The sequence below is a fragment of the Pezoporus flaviventris genome, unplaced genomic scaffold, assembly GCF_033815535.1.
Source record: "Pezoporus flaviventris isolate CSIRO_AGI_PZ_B2104156 unplaced genomic scaffold, CSIRO_AGI_Pfla_v1 ptg000093l, whole genome shotgun sequence".
NCBI classification, from domain to species: domain Eukaryota; kingdom Metazoa; phylum Chordata; class Aves; order Psittaciformes; family Psittacidae; genus Pezoporus; species Pezoporus flaviventris.
Window position 1 is genome coordinate 75082 of NW_026892641.1, and position 17025 is coordinate 92106.

General features: G+C 50.3%; 1 protein-coding gene across 9 annotated transcripts; it reads left to right on the plus strand.

The window, feature by feature from the left end:
* The first annotated feature begins 1791 nt into the window (after window positions 1-1791).
* On the plus strand, window positions 1792-16783 carry MSANTD2 (Myb/SANT DNA binding domain containing 2). 9 transcript variants are annotated; one of them, XR_009747366.1, is made up of 6 exons: window positions 1792-2304; window positions 8617-8661; window positions 9264-9522; window positions 10329-10397; window positions 10961-11023; window positions 15305-15382. XR_009747366.1 is itself a non-coding variant. In XM_061476225.1 (6 exons), the coding sequence occupies exons 1-6, from the start codon at window positions 1843-1845 to the stop codon at window positions 16028-16030; spliced, it is 1425 nt and encodes a 474-aa protein (XP_061332209.1). In that variant the 5' UTR covers window positions 1795-1842; the 3' UTR covers window positions 16031-16167. The 9 variants fall into 9 exon arrangements, 6 of the variants coding, with proteins under 6 accessions (XP_061332210.1, XP_061332212.1, XP_061332211.1 ...); XM_061476225.1 differs by lacking the exon at window positions 10329-10397 and adding an exon at window positions 15960-16167 and having other exon boundaries at window positions 1795-2304; window positions 10963-11023; window positions 15305-15831; XM_061476226.1 differs by lacking the exons at window positions 10329-10397; window positions 15305-15382 and adding an exon at window positions 13326-14957 and having other exon boundaries at window positions 10963-11023.
* The last annotated feature ends 242 nt before the right edge of the window (window positions 16784-17025 follow it).

A 17025-nucleotide genomic window follows, 5' to 3' on the forward strand; every position in this document is an offset into this window, starting at 1 on the left:
CGGTGGGTTGGGGACAGGGGGGCACCCACAGACCCCCCCCTACTCCCCTCCCCGCTGTGTCATTAGCCAGCGGTCAAATGGCCCTAATGGGGACGCGGGGCTGCATCGCAATCAGCTGCTCTGGAGGAATAATGAATCTTTCAATCCCTAATTAACCGTTAACCTCATTTGCATCCCGCCCCGTTATGGTGATTGGCGCCTGATTAGCTCCGGCCCGGGGGTCTCCACACAGCGCAGCCCGGGGGGCCCCGCCGTGGCTTGGGGACGCTGTATCCAGCCGTGGTGACGGGGCTGGCAACGGGGACATGTGCTTTTGGGGGTGCTCCAGCGGTGGGGATATCAACTGGGGACCCTGTTTTGGGGACACATTGTAAGGCTGGTGGGGGGTGCAGCCCTCTGGGGACACGGCGTGGGCCTGACATCCTTTGGGGAGGCAGCAGGGACATCCATTTGGGGGCAGACACAACGCAGGGCTGGCAGCACGGACACCCCTTAGGGGACACACCAGCAGTGGGTACATCTCCCTGAGGACACACCACAGGGCTGGCAATAGGGACATCCCTTTGGGGATGTGATGGCAGCAAGAACACCCCTTTGGGGACAGACTAGCGTTGGGCCCTTTGGGGACATGCCACAGGGGTGGCAGTGGGTACATCCCTTTGGGGACACTAGGGCGGGCATTGGGGACATCCCTTTGGGCATGTGATGGCAGCAGGGACACCCCTGTGAGGACAGATCAGCTCTGGGCCCTTTGGGGACATGCCACAAGGGTGGCAGTGGGTGCACCCCTGGTGCACCCCTTTGGGGACATCCTTTTAGGGACATGGCGGCACTGGGGACATCCTTTTGGGGGGACACACTGCAGAGCTAGCAGCGGGGATATCTCTTTGGGGACAGGCAGTCGGTGACAAAGACGCTGCCATCCCCGGTAAGGGGGGAGTTAATGTGTCCCCAGACCCTCCCCCTGCCGCCTCGAAGCCCCTAATCCCCCTAATTAGAGGGGAATAATTACGGCCCCTGATTGCTCCCGGCCTCTCTCCTGCCAGATGTGCTGCAGCCCGCTCAACACCCCCAATCCGGCCCTTTCTGCCCCCCCCTCTCCATTTGTTTAACCAACACAGCCCTAATTAAAGCGATTAATTAACCCATAGGGCTCCTCCTGTACCACCCCACTCGGATGGGGAAGCTCGTTAGTCTCGGTTTAACGAATAGTTTGTGGTGCAGTGGGGGCCCCCGTTATCTGCCCCCCGAAGTCACTGATCAAGGCCCCCCTCGCAGTTCCAGCCCGGATCTTGGGGTGCTCAACCTCAATCAAGGATGCTCAACACCAATTTGAGGGGTGCCCAGGTGCAAGGAAAAGGATGCTTAGCCCAGATTTGGGTTGGTTTAGCCCCAAAGTTTGGCATAATCAACCCCAATAAGGGGGTGCTCATCCCCAGTGGTGGGTGCTCGGAGGGTTCCAGTGTGTCTATCTCTGCCCCACACACGGAGTCCGCTTGCCCGTGGGGGCTATGGGAGCGCTGCGCAGTGGGTCCTCAAGCCCCGCCCACCGCCCAAGCTCCGCCCCACCATGGACCACACCCACCCGCGAATCCACGCCCACTCTCCGTGGCCTTTCCCTGCGACAAACCGCGCCCCCCGTGCCCTTGGCCATGGCCACGCCCCCTCCCACGTAAGCCACGCCCATCAATTGATTAGCCACGCCTATTCATTACAGCCCAGTCGTCATGCCCCGCCCCTACCCTGTATGGCCACGCCTCCTTCATCCGAGGCCACGCCTCCACACCTCCCGCCGGCGGAAGCCGCGCGTCAGTTCCGCCCGCTCGGTGCGGCACCTCCAAGATGGCGGCGCCCTGCGGCTCCTCACAGCTCCCGGCCGAGCCGCCGCTGAAGGTGCCCAAGATGGAGGTGCTGTCGCCGGGCTCTCCCAGCGCGCTGAGCGACGGCAACCCCAGTCTCTCCGACCCCTCCACTCCCAGCGGCGCCTCCCCGCTCGGCACCGGGCCGCCGGCTGGCGGGGCCGGCCGCGGCGGGGCCTCGCCCTCCGTCTCCTTCTCGCCGGGCGCTGCCGCTGCCGCCGCCGCCGCTTGCCGAGGGATGTCCTGGACGCCGGCGGAGACCAACGCGCTGATCGCCGTCTGGGGTAACGAGCGGCTGGTGGAGGCGCGGTACCAGCAGCTGGAGGGCGCCGGGACCGTGTTCGGCAGCAAGGCCCCCGGGCCCGCCATGTACGAGCGCGTCTCCCGCGCCCTGGCCGAGCTCGGATACGAGCGCACCCCGTCCCAGTGCCGGGAGCGCATCAAGGTACCGCGGCCGGGGAGGGGAGCACGGAGGGAGGGAAGGGAGGTGATGTCCCCATGTCCCGCGGCGGCTTTTAGCTCTGGGGTGGCCCCTCGTGGTCCCCGTGTGAGCCGGTTTGGGCTTCCTTTGGGAAGCTGTGGCCCCAAGGCTCAGTCCCTTCGGAATCGATGCTGAAGCATCCTGTGGTCCTGGCTGGGGCTTCGGGCCACCCTCTGGACCAGGAATGGGGACACGGTGTCTCCTGGGATCAGCCTTTTGTGCTCTCTGTGCTGGCAGCTTTCCTGAGCATCCCTGGGTGGGGAGTGCCCCATCCCTTGGGATCACCCCATCAGGGTCTCCTCACTCAGGCAGTTTTCCAGAGCATCCTGTGAGCCTGGCTGTTGGCATCCCATGGGTTTAGTCCAGCCTCTGGGCCAGGGATGGGGGCACTGTGTCCCCTGGAATCAGCTCACTGGCTCTCTGTAGTACCCAGTTGGCATCTCCTGGCCTGGAGCCATGTCCTGAGGGTTCAGCCCTTGCACTCAGCAGCATCTTTTGGACCTGGGTGCTGCATCCTTTGGGTTTCTTCCCACATGGATTGTTTGTGGCAGCATCCTTTCATCCAGAGTTGGGAAGAGGATGGTGTCCCAGCCGTTTCCATCCCCCTGGACAGCCCCTAGCAGCATCCTTTCCCCTGGGATTTTGGGGCACCACATCACCATGGTTGTCCTGAGTGTCTTGGGTTCATGAGAGGGTGGCAGCTGCCTCCAATGGGTAAAGGGGACTCCCACTTACCCCAGTAATGAGGGCTGGTTTGGACTCTGATTGCCCTCTTGTTCTTGTAGCTCCTTCCTTAGCTTTGGAATTCCATTACAGAATACAGCATCTTGCACTGGCCCACACCAGGATGTGCTATGGGCTCTGAAACCTCTTTAATAATGAAACCTGTCCTCCAGCAGCCCCAGGGATGCGTGTCCTGTGGAGACAGGTTTTAAAGAGGGGTCATTCCAGTTGCATCATTCCCCGGGGAAGAGGGAAAGGCTGGGTTTGGTGTCCGGCTTGGGAGCATCCCATTCCTACAAAGAGGAGCTGTTTGGCAGAACCCTTGTGGGAATCGGTGTGGGGTCTCATTGAGTAGATTGGGCTGGAATGAAGCTTGGAAGGGTGGATTCAACATTCCCAGCTCCCTCCAGCTTTACAAGTTCTGGTCTCTCAGTGTGTTTTCCTCTTGTCATCCTGTTGATTCCAAGTATTTGCTGCTCAGGGATTTATTTCCCTTGAGCACATCCAAAGAGTTTTTGGGCTGCAGCCTGAAGCCTCTTTGAGTCCCTTGTTTTCTCAGCAGCTTTCAAGGTGCTCGTTGCTTAAACTGGTTCTTCTGCAGAGCTTTGGGCTTTGCCAGAGGCTGATGCCTGATGGAAACGTTACTTGAGGTGGTTTGGTTTTGGCAACAGGACCCTGATGGGTTTGGGTTGTGGTAGGAGCTTATGCAGCAACTGTAGAGGACCCCTACCCCAATTCTGGCCACAGGCTCTGCAGCTATTGATGCTTCAGGTGATGCTGAGCAGGCTGGGAGAAGTCTCACATTAAATGAGCCCAGAATTGGCTGTTTGGCTTTGGATGATGCTTTTGGATGAAGCTGGTTGCAAGTTGTAGCTGCTTTGGGTCCAGAGCAAGAGTTTCGTTGACTGCTGGAAGATGCTATGCTCTTGGTGGTTTGTGAGCTTCTCACAGAGGAGGATTCTCCCCCTTTCCCTTAAGGAGTGATGCTTGACCACATCTTTGCCCATAAAAAGGTTACACTTGGAAGAAACCACACATCAGGCACCAACCAACCAGCCTGGAGGCAATAACAGAGCACAGGGCTTGTCTTTATCACCTCCAAGAGCAGCTCTTGACAGACCGGGTAGGTGTTTCTATATCAACACACTATATGTTGGCATGGATCTTCAGTGCTATAGTGTCCTGCTGGAAGGGAGTTGTCCTCTTGCCACCCATGCACTGTCCTGTGCCTGTAGTCATTCACAGGTTGACTTTGCTGGGTGAAGAACAGCTGCTGGATGTCAGTTGTGTCCAGCACCCTGTGCCCATTGTGCTGTTACATGTCCCAGATCCCCAGCATGAGGATGTCCATCAGTGCAATCATTCGGAGGCACAAAAAAGAAAAGGCTTTTCCAAAGGCTTGGGGTTTGCAGTAGGTTTGAAATAAGCACTCGTGGAGAGCTGGGGGTTCTCACAAGAACCAAGAGTTGACCTTGTTATAGGGATTATTGAGATAGTTGTGGTAGCTGCTGCCATCCCTAAAATCCCAGGTTTTGTGGGATTCCAGGCAGAATCAGCTGTTTGACTCTTGATGCTCAACCAAGAATGAAAATCACTTCTAGATGTGAGGGCTCAATGCCTGGATCATCTTGGAGACAGAGGAGGGTGACTTGAACGTGCTGTTGGCACTTCATAGTCCTTCACTGTCGGCTCTCTGAGCTGAAAACGGAGCTGGGGAGGTGGTGAGGAAGGAGCACATGACTGCATCATTCCATGTGTTGTCCATCATATCCCATATTTCCCTCAATGGCCTGTAGTGTGAGGATTTGCTGATGTATTAGAGAAGTAAATCATGCTTAAAACCATATCGGATTCCACTTATTTTGTCTTCAGGGCCCCTGCCTTCCCTGGAATCTGCCAAGTCTTGAGGAGCGAGTTTAAAATGACCTGGAAGGGGAAAAGTCAGCTCCGAAGGAGAAAGTTTTCCACTTGCATGGCATAGCTGCATTCCCTCCTAATTTGAACAGGATGCAAAGGAAGGTCCCAGATTTTCCTCTTGTCTCTCAACATCTGCATGTGCTTTGCTGCAGTGCTGGCCTGCAAGCTGGGAACAAGACCCTGCTTGGGTTTGAGCCACTCTGGAAGTGTCTGTTTTAAATTTAGGGATTCACACATAACCATTCCAGCAGCTTTTCCTGGTTTCTTCCCTCAGAAAGGAGCCTTGAATCTGGTTCTGTGGCTCCGAGGACAGTGATTGGTGAGTTCAGTAGCTGGGAGCTGAGGATTGGAACATCTCACTTCTTGCCCGGTGGCTTCCCAGAAAAGCTGTCCTGTGCTCTGTGGCTTCCTTATCTGGGTGCATCAAGTTGTATCCTTAATTCTTGCTTGTTTAGTAATATATCCCAAGTCATTTACTAGAGCACACATGCTTCTCATCCAGCCCTCCTCCTCTTTCCTAAGTGTCTTCATGGCAAAGCCTGGTTGGTGCATCCAGAAACTCATTCCCTCTCTGCAGCAGTGCATAGGAAGCCTTTAAGTTTTAATTTTCCTGGTGTTTCAAGGCAGGGAATGGAATATTTGGCCAAACCCTTTCCAGACTCATGTGCTGGTTCCATGCCCTTCACAGCTGGGCAGCAGGAGGTGAACTCTTGTGCTGCTCTTATCTACAGGAAAACAAGTTGTGGCCTCATGCTGTGATGTTGCCATCCTGAAATCCCAAAGCCAACGTATCCAGTGTGTATTCCTTGATCTTTTACACTGGGACATCATCACTTCTTCCCTTTTCATGCGTGGCTGTGGTGGATGCTCAGGGGCAGTGTGGGTGAGCTTTTACTGTTGCCACTGACTGTCCAGAGCTGTGTGAATCGGGAGGAATTTTCGGGCAGAAAAGTCTTGGTTTAGTTTAAAGGAGTGATGGAATTATTCCTTTAGTATAAAGGAATAATGTGCTGCAGTTGTTTGGGGGTTTTGGGTCTCGCTGCCCACCACAGACCCACTCCCTTGGAGCTGGATTCCTCCTCCTCACCCTTCATGGGAACTTGGGGGTTCTGCTGGGTTGGGGTTGCCTGCTGAGTGTGTAATTCCTGTTTTAGAAGAAAAAGAAATCCCTTGAGGATGCTGGTTAAGCACTCTTGAAGTGCAAAGGGGAGAAGGGAATGCCAGGAACCCACATGAAAGGGGAAGGAATGTCAGCCCTTGGTGTGTTGCTGCTTCCAATGATGGGTTTCTTTGTGATGGGGCTGTAGTTTTAGCAGCTTTGTGATGTAAATAATCTCTTCTTAAACTTGATGTTGCTGTCATCTGGTTTGACCTTCTCTGTGATGAGGCAGGTTGGATTTCACCCTGAATTTCATCATTGGGTCCAATAACGTGGAGCAGAGCATAGAATCATAGAATCCCAGGCTGGTTTGGGTTAGAAAGGACCTGAAAGCTCATCCAGCTCTAAACCCCTGCCATGGGCAGGGACACCTTCCACTAGAGGAGGTTGCTCCAAGCCTCTGTGTCCAACCTGGCCTTGAACACTGCCAGGGATGGGGCAGCCACAGCTTCTCTGGGCACCCTGTGCCAGTGCCTCAGCACCCTCACAGGGAAGAACTTCTGCCTAAGATCCAACCTAATTCTCCCCTGTTTCAGTTTGAACCCATCAGCCCTTGTCCTATCAGTGCCTTCCTTGATGAAGAGTCCATCTCCATCATCCTTGTAGCCCCCTTCAGACACTGGCAGCTGCTATGAGGTCTCCATGCAGCTTCTCCAGGCTGAGCCGCCCCAGTGTTCTCAGCCTGTCTCCATACAGGAGGGTGCTGCAGCCCCTGATCATCCTCATGGCCTCCTCTGGACTTGCTTCAGCAGCTCCATATTCTTCTTACGTTGGGAAGCAGCTGCCTTTCAATTTGAAGAGGTCAAATGCTGGGCCACTGGTACATTCCATAGCAACCAGCCAACTGCCCACTTTAGATCAGCTTTGCTTTCTATTCCTTTTAAATGAGTTATATTTTTGTCTTGCATTTACTATATGAGGCTCACAGCCTTCCTCAAGGTCCTTTCCTCAGGCTTTTCTGACCACTGTTTCTGGTTGGTCCTGCTGCAGTTCCTGCAGAGTGATCAGTTCTCCCGTGGCTTCACTTGGAGAGGAGACGAGGGCTCTTAAGTGAGAAAACCCACACTGAGCTTTTTGACTGTCCTCTCCTTTGGGTTTCATAATAGAAATTAAGTGGGGCTAATCTGTCTTCGTATTGCAGGCAGTGTGGCAGAGCAGTAAGCAAAAGCCTCGGTCTCTTCCAGTCTGAACAGTCACTGGGCAGTTATCAGGTCTGTTTTCCATTACTTCTCCTAAATTTACTGGTTTCTTGTCTATCTGTACCAATATATGATTGTGCACTTCAGGAACCACAGAGCAGGAGGTGAGCTGGACACCAGGAGGAATAGAGGAGGTGTGTAACTGAAACCTGGATCTTAAATCTTGGTGATCAGAATAAGCTGTTGGGAGAAAGATGTCTGACTCATTGAGCGCTAGAAAGTGTCCCAAGGGTGGTTTCCTGAGGTACAGGCAGTTATTTAGGTCTTATCAGGGTCTCTGAAGAAAATACTGGGAAGTGGAGGTAGCTGCAGAGGGATCTGGTCCACCTCACCCCTGTGGTGCATCAATGAAACGGGCTGACCCATGTGATTTTAGGTGAACATCACTTAGATGTTCATCAGCAGGGTAAAACCGACTTGCTGCTTCAGCAGTTTTGCTTCTGCTCCCAGGGCTCTGAATATCACCAAGAAGTTGGTTAGGAATGTCTTTCTTTGCTGCTGATGCTGTTAAACCAGTGTATGAGGAGCATTAGGTAGGTTTGAGCTTTCTGGAGATGTAAAGATTCCTTTGTGGGGGGAAAACCCAAGTGGTTTTTGCAGTGACATGTGCTTGATAGTCCATTACAGTGTTCTTCCACAACACAAGCAGACAGGAGTAGCTCTTCCCAAGTTAATGTCTCTCTTCAACTCCAGAGGTGGTTTGCCGTTCAAGCTAGAACCTGAGCAATCTGCTGTCATGGAATCATAGACTGGTTTGGGTGGGAAGGGACCTTAAAGCTCATCCAGTTCCAACTGCCTGCCACAGGCAGGGACACCTTCCACTGAGCGGGTTGCTCCAAGCCCCAAATTCTGTGTTAAAAAATAGGTTTTCTAGCACTCCACCAATCCAAAGACCATCACGATCCAGCAGACCTGGCACACATCATGACCTTTCAAACGTACAGCGGTGGCAGAATCAAAACTGCAATCAATGCCCATTAAGATGATTTTATCTTCTTTTAATCCCCAAATAGTTGTGTGTTGCTCTGGATTAAGGGGTAAATGTGGTAGAGTTCTACAGCTTTGCCTTGCTGGCACTCAAACACCAGTCCAGCCATTGTAATGCTGAAGGGAACACCAAAAGTAGATGATTTTGCATCAGTCCATGTGGGAGGTTTTGGCCTCAGTGCTGGTTTTAAAGTCTTCTTAGAGCCACGTTAGCATTGTTTCATGCTTAATGCTTGCTATCAAAGTCTGGCCATGTGAAGCATTATTGATTTGACCTCTTTTAAATTTCAGCAGCTTCACAAGAGGCAGAGTGAGTTAGTAAGGAATGCAGAATATGTAAGTAATAAACATTTTCCTAGCTGAATAGCTTAGGCATATACATTTCGTACCTTGTGTCTTCTTACCAGAGTGAGGAAGGTTGGACCATCTTTGCTTTGGGGGACTCTTCTTTCTCTTGCCCTTCCTCTCTTCTCCCTGCTGCACCTTCTCCATGCTGGGGGCACGACACCAGCTCTGCTTTCTCCTCCTCATAGTAGGTGTGTGTTTTCCTGGCTGGTTGGTGTCTCTGACTGGGGGTCTCTTGGTATTTGTAGTGTTTTCCCTACGTTTCACGGCAGATCTGGGAATTCTTTTCTTTGTTTTTGAAGCGGGGAAGAAGTTAAATCACTTGAGTTAAATCTGATGAGCCTGTAGCTGCTATGCAACTTTGTCCTGTGTCATAGATATTAATGCTAAATCGCTGCAGTGGGAATGTCGAATACATGCGATGGGTGTAGATTAATTTGGGAGCATTGCATTTAGGGCAAATACTGATCAGCAGCAGTAATAGAAATCCCCCAAACCAACCCAAATCTCTGCCTATAGCAGCTGTTTAGCTGTCTGTAAGTGTGCTTTCCCAGCCCACTGCTGCGTGATTAACCTGCCCTCTTCCGTCTTAGACCCTGCGTAGGTGCTACAGCCGCGTGAAGGAGCACGGCGTCGGGAAGAGGAAAAGCAGCTACACGTTTGAACAGCTGGAGCAGGTCTTTGGGCAAGGAGGATGGGATTCCCAGCCCTGCCAGCCTGTCCTCATCAACAGCAGCGGCTTGTACCAGGAGCTGGAGTCAGACAGCAGCACGATGGAGGAGTTTTCACAGGAGGATTGGGGAAACCACAGTCAGGATCTTCATTGTTACCAGACTGGTGAACAGGAATTGGGTAAGAAATCCCATCCTGGTGCATCTCCGTCCTCTAGGTTTTACTTGTGCTCTGTGCTCATGCTGATCTCTCACTTACCTGTCTCAATACCAGCTTCCATGTTTTGGGCATCACCCACTGAACATGCAAAACACACGATGTCCTTGGGGAGAAAAGGGAAAGAAATTGCCCAGTTAAAAGCAAACCGTGGTTCCTGAAGTATTTTATGACTGGGATTTGAGTTTAAAGAGTCTAGCAGAGGGAAAGGAGGGCTGTGTGGCCAGAAATGGTGCAGGAGGAGACACATTCCCTCTCTCCTTCCCCTGCTTGGTTTTGCTCCCCCTCGTGGGATATAGGGAGATATTTTCCCTTTCATTGATACCCAGCTGAAACTGTTACCTTCAAACACTCTTCACTTACATTAAGAACAGGACTTCAACTGCTTATAAAAACATGTTGCTCCTTCTTCTTACATACCCTAACTAAGGTGTATGTGATGTTTTAAACATGTAAATTGCCTATATCCACATGTAAGGCCATTTTTTTTTTTTTTACATTAAAAAGGAAGCAGGCAAACTCAAACTGCAGGATTTGAACCCCTCCACATGCTTTCCTTGCCTGAATTCTTGCTGTTTCTGCATAAGAATCAATATATTGATGAATCTGGGGATTTGCTCGTTGCTTGTTGTTTACTGAACATGGTTAAACGGAGTGAGGTGCCACGTTGTTGATACAAACCATACTGATCCGAGCAGTTTGAAGAAGTGGCTTTCTTTAAGTCTGTTTCTATCCCTTGACCCACTGATCTTATGGGACTGTTTTAACAGGAGTTATTTTCATGGCAGAAACTTTAACTCAGTAAATTCAGTGGGGATCCAAGCGAAGCAGCAGTTAGAAGATGAGTTGGATAAAAACTGATGGTGCCATGAATTGCTTGGCTTCTTCTCCTGGTGATTTGTAGGATGAAAGAGGGAGAGGAGATGCAGTCGCATATCCGGACCCATCCATGGTCAGGGTAGTGATGGATTGGGAAGCTTTGAAGGAATGTTCAGAGCAGTTGTGAGAAAAGCACATAGCACACAACATCTAAATGGAATACAGATGCATTTGGGAAGCAGAACAGCCTTTTTCTTTTTTCCCCCTCCTTTTTAACAATGGAGTTTGCAATTCTGTTGATTTAATAGTAGGAATTGTAATCTTGTCCTTGAGAGGTTTTGCACTTGTGGAGATAGATTCAGATCTTAATTGGCCACATCCATTCCAAAGGAAATAAAAGATCCCATTCATTTGGAGGATTTAGGAGCTGGAGTTCTCTCATGCAGAGCTCTAGTGGACTGCCGGGCTCGGGAAGCAACTCTGGATTTATTTAGTACTTATTATTTCATTTCAACCTCCTTTCTTTAGAAAAGCTTTAGGAATACGATCTAAAATGTAATTATCTGTTGGAATTTTACCTTTCAGATGAAATCCCTACCACCAAAAGAACATTAAAGATAAAGCAGGAATCTTCTGAAGACGCACAGTAAGTAACTTCTGAATGTTTTACCCTGGAATGTGTTTCCGTGGGGATGTTATGCAGGAGGGGAGGAGAATGGAACCTTCTGATTATAATTATAAATCCATTGTGCAAGACTGTTCATACAGTCAAAGCTGCTTGCTGCATGATGCCAGTTACCTCAGAACATCTGAAAAGCTTCACAGCTCTTCTTTCTTCTTGGCTTGGTCACTCAGAGGCTGAATCAAGACTTACTACATGAATGCAAAGGGCTTCAAATGGGCATTAAATCCATGTCAGGTTCATTAGAGATGTGTGTAGGCAGGCTTATTGCATGATACAAGGCTTCATTCTCAGATCAATTTGTAATCTTGGTGTTTGGGGTTTGTTCTTTTTCCCATTTTCCTTAAGTTTGCCCCTTTGGACATAGCACAAAATAAAGGAAGAGAGAGAACAGGGACACAGCACCCCTGCAGTTGTGTGCTGATGGCTTGGTGTGAGTAATGCTTGCGAGAAGAGTTTCTGCTTTCCCTCAGTTGGAAGGCATGCCAAAACTTGGGGTTTATATATATACTTTTAATTTATTTTTATAACTTTCCAGAGCTGACTTTTAACCTTGTTGGATCAGTTTAATCTGGAGCATTTGGAATGCTTGGAGCATGCGAATCTCCCTCGCCTCGCCAACAATAACGCAGAGCCTCTCAAAAATGAAAGGAATTGGGCTGTATTTACTCAGACTGTACTTTCTTCTGACCTTCAGGATTGTAAAACCCCCGAGGTGGTGGTAGATATATCTGCAACCATCACAGATTGCCTTGCAGACCCTCCTGGGTGGGCTCTGAGGTCCCCATGAGTAGTTTGTAGTGTCATCTGAAATCAGTGTGGTGTTTCCTGTGCTGGAAGATGAGCTTCTGTAGGATGGGACGTCATCAGCACTGGGTGCGTTAACACCATGTCCCTGAGTGGTAAGAGAACAGAGGCTTTTTGTTGTAATTAAATGAAAAAAATCCTCTAAAACCTAAAAAAGTTAAAATAATAACAGAAAAGAAGCTTTCACTGCAGTGGCCTCCAACCTCCTCACGTCAGATGGGTTTTCACAGTACTCAAAGGTGACTTCTTTAGCTCAACATGGAGCAAATTCAGTTGAGCAACTCGGAGACCTGGAGAAAAGTAACTTTTTCCATCCTAAACGTTATTATTGCCTCTTTCAGCCATTCCTTGGGATTACTCCGGGGTAATTTTGCCTTTCAAGGTGTGCTTTAGGGAGCTGCAGAGGCAATAATCCTGAATTTTCGGAGGTGGAAGCTCAGGTGTGTGAACCTTCTCCTTCAGGGACTGATGTGGAGGTGCTGGCTGGATCAGGTTTGGTAGATGAGGCCTTTCAGAGTTCTCTGATCATTTCCCACTCCAAGTTCCCTCTAAAATGCACAGGAATGTCTGAACTCCTGGGCATCTCATGCAGCTGGCAGGTGATAAGCCCATCGCTTGTGCTCACTGGAAGCACAGAGCATCTTCCAACACAGATTTACTCAAAACTTGTTTTCCCCCTTCTGTGAGGCCAAGGAACTTTTCAACCCTGATTCAGTAGATTGAAGGCAGTCAGGGGCACCAGGGCTGATAGGAAGATAAGCAGGATATTTATTTGTTATCTTGAGCATCAGCTCTTAAAAGCCACAAGAGATAAACAGATCTCAGAGTTCTTCACCTCTTTGGTTGGTGGTTTAAAATACATGAAACTGATTTCAAAGGAAGTGGAATTTCATCTGCACTCTTGGTCAAGGGCAGGTTTTCAGTGGAGGGAATGGAGGTGAGTTCAGGTTCCCTGCTGAGCCTTTCTGACATGGTGGTGCTGAACCTCAAGCATGTATTTTACCAGAATCAGGGATTCATAGAGTTAACCAGGTTGGAAAAGACTTTTAAGCTCATCGAGTCCGACCATTGCCGCAGAACTGCCAAGGCCACCACTGACCCATGGCACTGAAGACCTTGTCTACACTGTATGTGAACACTTGCAGGGACGGTCCCTCCAGCCCTGCCCTGGGCAGCCTGTTCCAATGCCTGAGCACCCTCTGGGGAAGGAGTTGTTCCTCGGCTCCATCTAAACCTGCCCTGGGGCAGCTTGAGGCCATTTCCTCTTGTCCCATCCCTTGTTCCTTGGGAGAAGAGCCCAGCCCCTCCTGGCTCCATCCACCTGTCAGGCAGTTGTAGATCTTGGCTTTGCTTCCTTCTTTCCCTTCCGCTGGGTGTTTGGAAGGGGTTTGGAAGCTTTTGGAGCTAAGCAGCCTGCAGGAATCCACAGCTGCTCATGTGCACCAGGTTCTTTTCCTAGCAGAGAGGATGGGAGAGCATCACCAAGGTATTTGCTGTGGGAAACACATCACTGAGCACTGTGGATGCTGGAATTTATCCTGGTTCTTCTTTTCCCGATCAAACACACACGTGTGATGCTGCTGTTGCTGTCAACTGACCCCAGACCTGCAGAAGCAGAGGGAGCTCCCTTTCCCCCTGGGGTTCAGCTGCTCCGCCCCAGCTTGGTGAGCACCAGGACCTGATCCTGCACCTACAAACCTAACGCAGTCGATCTCCAAGGACAGCACTGCTTCTCTTAGCTTCAGGTAGTAAATAACTGGCCTCCAGACTTATAAAACTTCCCATATTTCCTGGGTTCCCTGATTTTCAGCAGTGTAGGAAGCAAATAGCAATAGGAAAGCTGTGTCCAGGTCCCGTGCTCCATCAGCTGGGTGTTCATTCCCCACAGCAGCTCTGTTGTTGCCTCTTCTTGGCATGCTGCTGCCTCCAAATAAGCTGCAAAGTGAAATGCTGCTTCCAGCTCTGTTCTGCTATTTCAGATTGATTTGAAGAGGTTTTTTATTCACTGTGGGCTTTGTGAAGATGAACTAGAAGCATGGGGAGCTGGATCCTTCACTGAAACCAGCTGTTCCAGCTGCTTTGATGTCTGCTTTTGTTTGGAAACAGCCTTTAGAACAAATTTACACCATGTCTTGTCTCTGGTGTCTTCCTTTCCGCATTTGAATTCCAAATGCTTCTGAGGAGAAAGCCATGCAGATGGCCAGTGGCCAGCAAGGGAGGTCGACGGTTGATGATGGAAATCCAGCTCCAGGGCAGTTTCCTACTGAAAAATGAGTAATGGCAAGGATTTGACTGTTAATGCTTCCAGTACCTCTGCTTGGCCACAGCGTGGAGGTAGATCTTCTGCTCAGCAGGGCAGCCACCAAGTGGAGTCCTGATGTGAGTGGGAAGAGGAGACTCCAAACCCAAAAAGCAGAGTGTTTTCAAATGTCTTTACCCTATTCCTCTGTACTCCAAGTGATGATTCCCTCTGTGGAAAGCCCTTTCCTCCTGCACCGTGCTGCTGGAGATCACCTCTAGTGAAATCCTTCCTCTTCTCAGCACTTGGATGAGTGACTAATCGTTTTTATTCCCCCAGCAGCTCTATTTTGTGCTGAGCTAAACTTAGCCAGGGTATTTCTGGTGTCATTAATAAAGGTGGGAGCTTTTCTTTTGGGTTTTTAGCTCCGTTCCTCCGCTGTTGACTGAAAATCTACCCACGCTGCTTTCTCCTGTCACTGGCTTTGGATGGGACTGCTTGCTTTCAATTCAGTTCAGCTGTCTGTCTTGAGTCAGATGAGTGTAGAATGGCAGCAAAACACACACCATGTGCTACCTGTTCCCTTCTCTGCCTTGTCCCCTTGTCTGTCTTCTCCTCAGAAGGTGAACTTGTGCTTGCAAAGGCAGAAATCTACAGCTGCTGATGTGCACCTGGTTCTTTTCCTAGCAGAGAGGATGGGAGAGCATCACCAAGGTATTTGCTGTAGGAAACACATCACTGAGTGCTCTGGGTGCTGGAATTTATCTTGGCTCTTCTTTTACTGATCACACACACGTGTGATGCTGCTGTTGCTGTCAACTGACCCCAAACCTGCAGAACCAGAGAAGCTGTGGCTGCTCCATCCCTGGCAGTGTTCAAGGCCTGGTTGGATGGGACTTAGAGCACCCTGCTCTAGTGGAAGGTGTCCCTGCCCATGGCAGGGGGTTGGAGCTGGATGAGTTTTAAGGTCCCTTCCAACCCAAACCAGGCTGGGATTTTAGGAAGGATCCTGAAGTCTTCATTCCGAAGTTGAATTGTCTCTTCCAAGCCAACTTAGACCAGGTTGTCCCAATCCCAGTCCATCATGGCCGTGAAAAAAGTGATTAACATTCCCAAAGGTTGGTGCATTGGCCGGGATGGTTTTGCTGCTCCGGTTTACTGATGCCTTTCTCCTTCTCTCCATGTTTTGTAATTCCCAGGAAGCGCGACGTCATGCAGAACATTATGCAAATCTTGGAGTCGGTCCAGTTGAAGTGGGAGCTGTTTCAGAGCTGGACGGACTTCTCCAGGCTCCACCTTTCCAACAAACTGGCCATTTTTGGCATCGGGTACAACACCCGCTGGAAGGAGGACATCCGCTACCACTATGCGGAGATCAGCTCCCAGGTGCCCCTTGGGAAGCGGCTCCGGGAATACTTCAACTCGGAAAAACCGGAGGGTCGAGTGATCATGACCAGAGTGCAGAAAATGAACTGGAAAAACGTCTATTACAAGTTCCTGGAGATCACCATCAGCGAAGCCAGGTGCCTGGAGCTCCACATGGAGATCGACTGGATCCCCATCGCTCACTCCAAACCCACCGGAGGGAACGTCGTCCAGTATTTATTACCGGGAGGAATTCCCAAAAGCCCTGGATTGTATGCTATTGGATATGAAGAGTGCCATGAGAAACCTCCCTCCTCTCCCACCGAGCACAGGGCACCTGATCCCGGCACTGAGACTCAAGGTGAGCTGGAGGTTCCTTCTCCACAAGCCTCGCTCCGGGTGGACATGGAATCCGCCCGGATTATCTACTGTTATCTCGGCATCGCCGAGGTCCGGACTCTCCAGCAGTGCCTGTTTTTACACTTCCAGGCAAACACCAAAACCTTCAGCAAAGATTGGGTCGGGATCAACGCCTTTTTATCTCAGAACTGCCTCGTTGAGCCCGGCGTCTCCCCCAAATCCATCTACATCAAATTTGTGGAAGTGGAGAGGGATTTTCTTTCCGCCGGCTCGTTGGTAGAGTGCCTGGAAAAAGCCATCGGATATCCCTTAAAATTTAACAACTGACTCTCATCCTTCATAAGGATTCGGGCTTTCTGCCCCTGTTTTCCATCCCACTACCAGACGCTTCCAGCTCCCGGGCAAATCGGGACTTTTCCGCCTGGAAACGAGTTTTGGGATGACCAGAGGCTTGCAGGAGGGAGGGTGCTTCCCATCAGCTCCCCCCCAGCAAGCAAGCGTATCCCGGCTCTCCGGATGCTTTTCCTCCCGGAGGAGAAGCCCCCGGCCTGTGAAATGACTGTAGGTACATTCCACATGGGACAAGCACGTAGACGTGGCGTTTTCATATGGAAAACTGAGTTTTGGGGGGGTTCTTTATTCCACGTGTCCCATTTTTACGCATCCGTCTCCTTATTAAGTGTTATTATGGATCTGGATAACGAAGCAATAGACAAGGGCAAGTTGAGCCTTGACTCACCTCCATGGAGACTGTTCCTCAAATCCACCCTTAGATCCTGTTGTATATAATTTAGAACTTCACTTTTGTCACCATCAAGTGTTCTCCTCTCTCCAAACAGTGTTGCCTGCAAAAAGACTTTGGTTTCCGTGATGTATCCCACTTTTCCTCGTAGCGTTGCCATATCCACTCTTATTTTATACCATTAAAAGAATTCCTGGCCTTTTTTATTTTCCTTTTGGAGCACTGGGTTTGATTTTGGGGTTGGGTTTTTGAGTTCTCAACTTCTCGGGGGAGAAGAAACCTGGCAGCTGGGAAAACCACCTTGTTGTTCTGTCAAACCATGTTTTATGGATACAATCAAAGCTGTGAGAATCGGGGATTGGGATAGGGAGGGATAAGGAGGGAAGGACACATGTTCCTATCAAAGCCCCATCACCGCCGGCTGGCGCTGGCGCTTCCTGTTCTAAAGCTCAT

What these genes read in the sequence shown, in the direction of transcription:
- MSANTD2 (XM_061476222.1), top strand. Translation starts at nt 1,843, where the DNA reads ATGGCGGCGCCCTGCGGCTCCTCACAGCTCCCGGCCGAGCCGCCGCTG. An exon ending in TAGTAAGGAATGCAGAATAT is followed by an intron (nt 8,662 to 9,263) that starts GTAAGTAATAAA and finishes CTTCCGTCTTAG; the next exon opens with ACCCTGCGTAGGTGCTACAG. An exon ending in GAATCTTCTGAAGACGCACA is followed by an intron (nt 11,024 to 15,304) that starts GTAAGTAACTTC and finishes TGTAATTCCCAG; the next exon opens with GAAGCGCGACGTCATGCAGA.